The following is an 11,107-nucleotide window of genomic DNA, read 5'->3' as shown; positions in this document are numbered from 1 at the left end:
TTCATGTCCTCTTGTTCTACCACCTTCCTGCCTCCGGAAAAGGTTAGTTTGCGGATTAATACCTTTCAAATATTTGAACGTCTGTATCATGACACCCCAGTTTCTCCTTTCCTTCAAGGTATACATGTTCAGGTCGGCAAGTGTCTCCTCATACGGTTTGCAACACAAATCCCATACCATTTTTGTAGCTTTCCATTGCACCACTTCTAGTCTTTTTACATCTTTAGCAAGATACAGCCTCCAAAACTGAGCACAATACTCCAAGTGGGGCCTCACCAGCAACTTGTAGAGGGGCATCAACACCTCCTTTCTTCTGCTGGTTATACCCCTCTCTCTGCAGCCTAGCATGCTTCTGGCCATGGCCATCGCCTTATCACATTGTTTCTTCACCTTTAGATCCTCAGACAACAACACCCCAATGTCTCTCTCCTGAGTCGAGCTTACTAATTTCTCCCCTCCTATCCTGTATCTCTCTTTTGGGTTTCTGCACCCCAAGTGCATCACTCTACACTTCTTGGATTTAAATTTTAACTATAAACTATTTATCAGAAACCAAGTCAATATAAATCAAACAACTAAAAAACAAAAAACTAAAACACAAAAATAATTACATATTTATAATGATGAATTGTGCTCAGTTCTTTTGGTGTATTACAAGAGACCCGGAGACTCGAGATAAGTAACATCACCATGCCACCATCATTGCACACCCTGCCTCCACTCCCTATTATTAAGAAATCAACGATTGTATTAATCTCATCAAAAACATTTTTATATATGTATAAACTACTTAGCTTGAATGGAGGGGATTAAATGGGATCTTCTTGATGTTCTCAAAGCTGTTAAGTCTCAAGAGATGGTACGAAACATGGGTCAGTGTAATACTTTTAAATCTCAATATCACCCCTTCTGTCCATGACTCATAAAACTGCGCTTTCGGCGCTCAGTGCTCATAGTTCAATGTTCATAGCTCCCTACACAGGCCATGTTTCACCAAGAATGGCGTCCACAGGGGAACTAATCTACAAAAAGAAAATAGAAGTTAAAATCTGAATCAACCACAAAAGACCAAAAATTAGATACAAAACTTCTTACATGGAGACTATAGGAGGCAAACAGTATTATATCCCCACCCAGTAGTCTCCATGTACAAGTTCTGTGAAGCTCGTTCTCCTGAGGACGTCTTTTTGGCGAAACATGCAGCATGTCGGGAACGTGCAAGCATTGAACAGCTGACACTGAATGGCACGATTGAGCACTATTTTTTTATTTTATGATTAGTGTCACCAGCACAAGCAAACACAAAAGAAAAAATAGAGGGGATGCCTATGGACCTACAATCTCGTTTCCCATTGGGATACTCCCCATCATGAGACATGTACATTACAAGCTAAGTACCACCACTACTATTATCTAACACAACAGTGACTGTAATGAATATTGTGCTTCTTTAACTGGTAGGTAGGTAGGTAGGGCTGTGCTATGATGGTGGGTCCCAATGTTATGTTTTAAGCTGGTTACGGCTGTGTAGCATGCATGGGCATTCTGAGCACATTCACTATTATACTACACGTGATTGTTTTAGTTAATTTTAATGGTTAGGTTTCTAGTATAGGTTGTGCATTTGTACCAAAGAAACCTGTTACGTTGATCCCCAGTGTTTTAGTGGATACAGACTACGACCAGAGGGAGAAAATACAAACAAAGGCTACACAGAAACTCAGGTAGCGGAGAGCAAAGCCCACAGGAAAAAAGGGAAAGCCAGGGACAGAATGGGACACTATAGACATGAACTCAACAAGAGTAAAGCTCCACAGGAATGGCTAAACAGGGAAAACAGGCTGAAGAAAAAGGCTGCTTTCAAATAAGAACAGGAAAGAAGCAGGCACACCAGAGTTCTGAAAAGGATAAGGCGGACACCAGAGAAAGGCTGCCTAACAGAGGCAGCGCTCACAGAAGGCAAATACCAAGCACTGCACATAAAGGGTTAACACTAAGTAAAGAGAAACTAAACAAACAAAGCAGGAATGAGCTTACCATGGACAAAAAAACACAAACACGTGGCTCCCCGCTTTCCCCTGCATAAAATATAAACAAACATCAAAAAAGGATTGGGAGGGGGCAAAGGCGCTCTTCAGGAGCGTCCTGTATGGATGGCCTTGCCCCCCCCCCACCCGAGGTCGCCGCTGCTCCCCGCTTTTCTCTGTATAAAAATAAAAATCAAACTTTTACAGCGCCGGGCCCCCCTCCCTTCCTGTCTCTCTCTTCTCCTCCCACCACTGCTCCGTCTCCCGTCATCCTCCGCCCCCCATGCCACGCCCCCCTAAGTTCATTGCCACCGCTCCCCCCCTCCACCGGACCCCCCCTCCGCCTTAATGGCCGGTGCAGCGCCTCTCACCTTAGTGTGAAGGCGCTGCAAGGGATGGAACAGCTGATCGGCGATCGATTCTGCTTTCACCGACGTCTCTCTCCTTCTTCCTGTGCCCGCCCTCCTCTGACGTAAGTTACCTACGTAGGTAATACATCACAGAAGGGCGGGCACAGGAAGAAGGAGAGAGACGTCGGTGAAGGCAGAAGTGATCGCCGATCAGCTGTTCCATCCCGTGCAGCGCCTTCACACACACCGTACCGAGCATTAAAAACTTGTTTTTTTGGTGCATTCTTTGTTCTATAAAATTTGTTAAGGACTTTCACGTTTCACATTTTTTTACGAAACGTTGATGCATCTCAGCCTAGGAAATTGGAGGGTCATGGGATAGGAAGAAATGTCCTATTGTGGGTTAAAAACTGGTTGAAGGATAGGAAACAGAGAGTGGGGTTAAATGGGCAGTATTCACAATGGAGAAGGGTAGTTAGTGGGGTTCCTCAGGGGTCTGTGCTAGGACCGCTGCTTTTTAATATATTTATAAATGATTTAGAGATGGGATTAACTAGCGAGGTAATTAAATTTGCTGATGACACAGTTATTCAAAGTCGTTAACTCGCGACAGGATTATGAAAAATTACAAGAGGACCTTACGAGACTGGGAGACTGGGCGGCTAAATGGCAGATGACGTTTAATGTGAGCAAGTGCAAGGTGATGCATGTGGGAAAAAAGAACCCGAATTATAGCTACGTCATGCAAGGTTCCACGTTAGGAGTTACGGACCAAGAAAGGGATCTGGGTGTCGTCGTCGATAACACGCTGAAACCTTCTGCTCAGTGTGCTGCTGCGGCTAGGAAGCGAATAGAATGTTGGGTATTATTAGGAAAGGTATGGAAAACAGGTGTGAGGATGTTATAATGCCGTTGTATCGCTCCATGGTGCGACCGCACCTTGAGTATTGTGTTCAATTCTGGTCGCCGCATCTCAAGAAAGATATAGTAGAATTGGAAAAGGTGCAGCGAAGGGCGACTAAAATGATAGCAGGGATGGGACGACTTCCCTATGAAGAAAGACTAAGGAGGCTAGGGCTATTCAGCTTGGAGAAGAGGCGGCTGAGGGGAGACATGATAGAGGTATATAAAATAATGAGTGGAGTGGAACAGGTGGATGTGAAGCGTCTGTTCACGCTTTCCAAAAATACTAGGACTAAGGGGCATGCGATTAAACTACAGTGTAGTAAATTTAAAACAAATCGGAGAAAAATTTTCTTCACCCAACGTGTAATTAAACTCTGGAATTCATTGCCGGAAAATGTGGTGAAGGCGGTTAGCTTAGCAGAGTTTAAAAAGGGGTTGGACGGTTTCCTAAAGGACAAGTCCATAAACCGCTACTAAACGGACTTGGAAAAATCCAAAATCCCAGGAATAACATGTATAGAATGTTTGTACGTTTGGGAAGCTTGCCAGGTGCCCTTGGCCTGGATTAGCTGCTGTCGTGGACAAGATGCTGGGCTCGATGGACCCTTGGTCTTTTCCCAGTATGGCTTACTTATGTACTTAGGTGACATGTGCTGTTTACACCAACTGGATAAGCCTCTCTGACTCCCTTCCCCCTCTGTTGTTAGATGATATGTTATTAAGATATGTGCTTTTAGTTGTTTTTAAATTGTTATGTGCTTTAATATAAAATCTATCTTTGTATAAACTGGTTTTAAATTGAGTTCTTCCATGTTTATCTGCACTTTTATCTATATTTTTTAATATGCTTATGTTTGTTTTTAGTTGTTCTGCCCCTGACACAGCTGCCTTGTTTTCTAAAATACTACAAGTTACAAGCTAAAGTGCAACATTTACACCTGTCTTTACAAGTGCCTCTTGGGACAGGAAAAATACTGTAAACTGAATGTAAGTTAACTTGAACTGCTGAGAAAGGTGTAAGAAATCCAAATACCTCTTTAAGAAGAAGACAGGTCAGAACAGAATACAACTGAGCCTGGACAATGCTTGGGAGAAAATGGCACTAGGATAGAGGATGAGGATGTGCATCTTTCACTGTGGAGCACATTTGGAAAAAATGCTTCCTCCACTGTCCTGTCCTTCCTTACCATTCCCCCCACTCCCCTCACTGCAGCTCTTATGCCATGATGTGCTTAAATGGTAAGCTCAGCACTGCACAAACAAGAATAATTTATACCCGATCCCTCTTTAATAATGTACATTTAACAATATGAGTGATAAAAAAGTTTCTTAATTATCAGTCTTATGGTTTAGTTAAAAAACCATATTTCAGAAGTAGATATTATTTTAAAACTAAAATGGTATATAGATAAAATCCACCTTGGTATTGTTATATGCATAAGTGACCCCGTTACTAAGGCATGGTAGGCCTAACATGGGCCTACCATGTGGTAAAAGGGCACTACAGTAGGATACATCGAGGCATCGCTGGCATACCCCAGTCAACAGCGTCGAGCCACCGACGCGGAACTTACTCAGTATCTTGTTAGCCCGTTCCGCTACCGGTCAGTACATAAATTGCAGCTCAGGGGGTTCTCGGAGGGTCTACAACCACCGGTTATTATGCAGGCATGGAGGAGCTGAGTCTTCGAGCGTCTTATCCGCCCTTCGGCATCACACTGTAGTTTGGCTGACATCTCACCCGACTCCCGCGGTGAAAAATATTTTTTATGTTTTGCCGTAGGAGGCATGTCTGGGGGCAGAGAGCAAGTGTGCCTACGCTAATTGGGTAGGATGGGCACATTACTGCGAACTACTCAATTAGCATAGGAGCAGCATGGGTAACCCTTACTGCCACCTCTAGTGATTTAATAGCTTTGAATAACTTTGTGCCATCAGCAAATTTAGTTACCTTACTAGTTACTCCCATCTCTAGGTCATTTATAAATATGTTAAAAAGCAGTGGCCCCAGCAAAGACCCCTGGGGAACGTCACTACCTACCGTTCTCCATTGAGAAGACTGACCATTTAACCCTACTCTCTGTTTTCTATCTTTTAACCAGTTTTTAATCCACAATATGCATCACCTCCTATCCCATGATTTTCTAATTTCCTCTGGAATCTTTCATGAGGTACTTTGTCAAAGGCCTTTTGAAAATCCAGATACACAATATCAACTGGCTCACCTTTATCTATGTCTCTTCACCCCTTCAAAAAAAGGTAGATTAATGAGATAAAGCCAACATGAATTTAGTCAAGGGAAACCTTGCCTCACCAATCTGTAGGAGCAAAACAAACACTATGAAGCACTATATGTGGTCCTATATAGCAAGGGTATATGGGATCATAATACCTGATACTGTCTAGCACAAATAACCTGACTTCAGAAGCTGGAACCTTGCATTCAGACAAAAACTTCTGACAAGGGTCCCACTATGCTAGAATAACAAGGTTATCATCCGCACTGACCTCATGGCCAGAACAGCCAAGGACTCTTGAAATTACCCTTGCAGCAGGAGAGATGCTGTGGCTGACAAATCACACATCATTTATGAAACCCATGCTTCTTGGCAAGGTGACTCCTTCAGTTTGGTGCCAGTGAGACAATCAGTTGACCCTTGAAGCCACCATATCTGGGGTAAACTCAGCTATGTACCACTCTCAAAGCCCAAAAGTACATCATCAGCACAACTGAAGCCTATGATTTCTGTATAAAAAGGGACTCTTATCTTACACAAGGACTGCTGTGTTTACATTTCATTTGAGGAGCAGACCTGTATCAGACCTGACTGACCATCAGAGGAACATGCTCTCATCTGGAGGTCTGCATCAGCTTGTATGCTTCCCACGTATCTTTGTATATGTACTGGGGGTTCAGAGCGACTCTTACTGAGCAGTCTAATGAGGAGATTATGGGCATTTACTCTAAGCTGTTCTCTGTGTCTTTATCCTTGCTTTCTTTTCACATTACATTTGCTTCTATTGTAAATAAAATAATTGCCTTATTTTCATTATACCCTTGGGTGCTGAGTTATTTTGGCTGACAGAGAAACTGAACATGGCATAATTCAATTCATAAGAGAACTGAACATAAAAGATGGTTCCTACATGTTTGCTAATGCTTGGAATTGGGTTAAAAACAAAATCCCGAAAAATGCATGGCACATAATTCTAAACAAATCAGAAAGACATGGAGAAGGAGAAGAAGGTGATGTCTTTGAAAACACTGCCAAAGATCAACAGGTTCCTGGTTGCTCCAATTTTGATGTTGAGAATATCAGCAAATGGATATGCAGTAATGCGAATGATTCAGGGTATCAGATCATAACAGATGATGAAATCATGGAACCAGTACAGGACAAGGAACATGAAGAATCAGAAACTGATGATGAACACCAGGTTAATGCTGATGTGGGACCAACACATGCAGAGGCTTGGTTAGAAAAGAAACAATGCGATCCAGCTCCTTGTCTTAAAAGACTACGTGATCCTGCAGCAGAGAAACAAAAATCAGCCTTGAAGCAATTAAGAATTACTTCCTTCCTTTTTTAGTTTTGTGTATATAGTAACTGTATGTACTTTTAAATACTGTACTTTATTACATCATATTTCCCCTTATAAATAGAAATACAGTATTTTATGTACTACACAGTACTTGTACTTTTTTCTGCCAAGCTTACTGTTGAAAATAAAACTAATGTTAAACATACAATGTTGTGATTGTGTTATCTTGATAAAAAAAAACTAGGTATGTCCAATTACCTGGATTTATGATTACCCCAACTACCCCATGCAGAGGGTAGTATGGATAATTGGCATCCTACTGTATTTATGTTTATTATTTTTACTATTGTAAGTTTTATGCTAAACTGTATCTGCTGTACACTGCGCCTTGCATGAATCTCTTCATAAAGATGGTTAATAAATCCCAATAAATATCTTATGCTGGAGGTCTGTCTGTTCTAGAATCATGGCAAGCCACCTTGTTTGATGCTGATGGTGCAGAAACCATTTCTAACTTTTTATTCTTTGCGAGGATGCCATGGCTATGATTCTCTGTGCCGAAAAGTGGGTGCTTTGCAACCACTTTGGAACTATGTGGCTTAAGAACTGCCTTCTTCTCAGACCTGTGTGACTGTATGGAACACATCTGCACAGTAGGTCGAGAAGTCTCAGCTGAGACTAGTTCAGATTCCAAAGTGATGCTGCTGTCCTTTCACCATAGAATTCTGAAGTCACTTGGTGAGGGAACAGACGGGGCTGCTGGATGGTGAAGTCAGCTGATCTCTGTACAGATTTTAAGTCTTTTCCTCTTTCTCAGAGTAGACAGAGTTCCTCCAGATTCATGCACATATGCATCCACAATTGCAGTCCTCCAGGTAATGGTCTGAGATGACACAAATGTCATCATCTCAGTGTTATAGTTTGCTACTTAAAAAAATAAATACAAAAATAAAACAAAATATCCACAATGAAAAACAATGTCAGAACAGTTAAAAAATATATTTTTTAAAGCTTGGAGAGTTGTTCACATCGGTTTAACAGAACAGAAAATCCAAAATTGAAATTTCACGTAGGAAGGGCTACACAAGCTCAGAGCATTCCATTAGATTTAAGATCTAGGAGAGCTGTTCCATCCCAGTGCCAGCAGAGGACATCATTCATTTGTAAGCCTGATTCAAAAAGAAAAAAAAAAAAAAAAAAAATCACACACCCCCCACCCCACCCCATTTACTGCGCAAGGCAAATCACATTCAAGTACAGTAGGTTATTTTCTTGTCTATGGAGGGCCTACAATTTAATTTTGTACCTGTCTGTTAATAAGAGAAAACTGTCATGACGACACATATACAAAAAAAAAAAAAAACACTTGTGGTTTGAACAAAAAGATACCTTTCACAAAAATAATCTTTTATTCCGCAGAAGGTTCTTAACAGAATTTACTAAATCAAAACTTCTATTTAGTCACAAATAAATTAACTTGTACAATGCAGAATTTATTGTTAGAATGAATAAAATAGATGCAGTATTTAATTTACTATTTCAACCAGATCAAAAATATAACAGCCATTTTACTTATTAGGAAAATACATTTCTTTTTGTTTTTAACTTCCATGTCTTGGAAACACTTTCTAATACTGTGCCCATATTAAATAATTATCAAATTTATTTATTCATTCAAAATTTTTACAGGTCATTAACTTCAAGCTAGTCAATGGACACCGAATTTTAACTGTACAAAATTCTTCAAGGTTGCCTGCATAAAACATATCATATGTTTGTAATAAATGCATACTGGATCAAGATTTTAATAGTACTGTAAACAAAACAATCCAAAGCAAACAAAGTTTACATCTGATAAATTTCAGTTTCTTTAGAAAAGCAACAAAACACGCTTTACTTAATGAAAATAGAAAAAATATATAAGAAAATGTGGATTGTAACTCATTTTCAGTTTTCCATAACTACATTTTACTAGAAAATCTCCATATCTCCATAAGGCCTTTTCAGTTTTCATCTTAAGTCTTCAGGCAAAACAGGGCATCGGTGTGAACTCCATGATTGGCAGCATAAATCTATAAGAACGTTCCTCTAGTAAGTAGAGTCAAACCTGTCATTTCTACTGCAGGGTAGGAAGATGATCCAGACTTTGTTCAAGAGTAAATGGAGCAATACGTTGGAATTTTTGATTTGATAATCCTAAGGCTCTCCTGTTGATATAAATAAGTAAACAAGATCAATAATAATGAAAATAATAATAATAATGGGTCTGATATTTTTGCAAAACCCATATCTGGGCTCCAGCACTGAATTTCCAGGTTTAAGGAGTTGAAGAAAACATATATTTATGTTTATTAAAACTTACTATACCGCCCAAGTCTATTTATACAGTTCTTTTAACCGATTAATGGGGTCTTTTACTAAGGTGCACTAGTGTTTTTTAGCTGGCGCTAAATGCTGAGACATCCATAATGCACAACTCAGCATTTAGCACCAGCTGATTTTTAGTGCACCTTAGTAAAAGACCCCAAATGCTACCACTCCTTAGTAAAAGACCCTATAATTGCCAACTATTGGCACTTATTTATTTATTCCACTTGTACCCGCACTTTCCCACTCAAAGCAGGTTCAATGCGGCTTACATAGTAATAGGAATACAAAGTATAGTCAAAGAAAACAGGCTAAGCTTAGCAGAGTAATAGGGAATTGTAGATAGATAATATATATATATGAGGGAGAGGGATTAGAGGAGATAGGAAGAGGTGCTAGTTTTAGGCTAGATTGAGATAATCAAGGGATAGGGTCAGGTTAACCGGTTAAGTGCCAACTACTACTACTTATCATTTCTATAGCGCTACTAGACGTACGCAGCGCTGTACACTTGAACATGAAGAGACAGTCCCTGCTCGACAGAGCTTACAATCTAATCAGGACAGCCAAACAGGACAAATGAAGGGAATATTAAAGTGAGGATGATAAAATAACCCCATAAGTAGTAGCCTAGGTGCCCTGTGAGCCCCATTGAGAGTAATGGGGTGTGCATGAAATCCTATGAATGCAGTTCCACCCCTGAACACCCCCAAAATAGCTAGTTTTGAACTGGGTGCTAAACAGGCATTTTTAGCAGCACTATCTGGTTAAGTGTTGCTGAAAAAGCCCAGTTAGCCACACACAAGCAATTTAACCAGCCAGGAGCCATTTCTGGCTGGTTAAAGTGCTTTGAATATCAACCCCAATCATCATAATTATCATTTAATATTATGATCTTTATTATGATGATCACGAGAGCATTTACAATAAAACATGATTACAAAGAATCATACAAAACAAATACTGTTTAAGAAAAAAAGCTTAGTAAATAAACAAGTCTTCATTTTTCTAACATTTCTATAATCACTTTGTAACCTAAGTTCCAAAGGAAGAGAACTCCATGACTGGGAATAAACAAACAATACAGAAGAAACAATCCTCACAAACCAGTTCAATAGCAAGAAAACACAGCAAAGATGACAATGGTGCGGTAACACTTTAATCAAAGTAAGGCATGACTCGACACAGGTCTGTGTTTCGGCCACCTGGCCTGCATCAGGAGTCCAATGCCACTGAAGTTGTCAAAACAAATACTCAAAGAACCATAAGCGCTATAGGTAAAAAAGTGTTGGCGATTCTGCTGTAGGGTAACTTGCCTTGACTTATTGCTTACCGAGCCTCAGTCAAACACTTCAATCCAAGGTAGAAACGTATTTGCAAACAGATAATTTTTAAAAGCTGAAGCACGGCAAAACTGTAATTTATTAAGCTGAACAGAACCAGAAGAACTGGGTCTATCAGTTTTAACATCTGCACTGGATTACATTCAGTACTAAGAACATTGAGAAACAAATGTGTAATTTTTACCATAAAGGCTTGCAGGGCAATTCTAAAAAGTACATGTGAACAGTTACACGCCAACTATATGCATATATCATTAGAATATACATTCTCTATCCAGGTAACTTAGAAAAGCAAAAAAAGGCATAAGTTATCCACAGAAGTGAATGTTGCTGCTATCTGGATAATTCCTAGGACTGCTCATGTTCCCTCCCTAGCAACATCCAAATAGTGAGGAAAGGGCTGTTATCAGTGGTGTACCACAGGGTTCAGTCCTCAGGCTGGCTCTTTATTTTCGGGAGTGATACTGTGGAAGGACTGTCTGGTAAGGTTTGTCTCTTTGCGGATAATACCAAACTCTGTAATAGGGTGGATACCCCGGAGGGTGTGGATAGTACGAAGAAGGATCTAGCG

General features: G+C 40.2%; 1 protein-coding gene across 2 annotated transcripts in view; it reads right to left on the bottom strand.

The window, feature by feature from the left end:
* Nucleotides 1-8,245: 8,245 nt before the first annotated feature.
* PACRGL (parkin coregulated like) overlaps nt 8,246-11,107 on the bottom strand; it is a 55,333-nt gene continuing 52,471 nt past the window's right edge. Inside the window, exon 7 of one of the 2 annotated variants that reach the window (XM_030191234.1) lies at nt 8,246-9,033. In XM_030191234.1, the coding sequence (XP_030047094.1) occupies nt 8,977-9,033 (57 nt within the window). In that variant the 3' untranslated portion in view covers nt 8,246-8,976. The remainder of the gene's footprint in view (nt 9,034-11,107) is intronic. The other variant, XM_030191233.1, reaches the window with a different exon arrangement.

This window comes from Microcaecilia unicolor, chromosome 2, assembly GCF_901765095.1.
Source record: "Microcaecilia unicolor chromosome 2, aMicUni1.1, whole genome shotgun sequence".
NCBI lineage: Eukaryota > Metazoa > Chordata > Amphibia > Gymnophiona > Siphonopidae > Microcaecilia > Microcaecilia unicolor.
The sequence above is the reverse complement of the archived record's forward strand: the minus strand, read 5'-3'. Positions and strand labels throughout refer to the sequence as shown.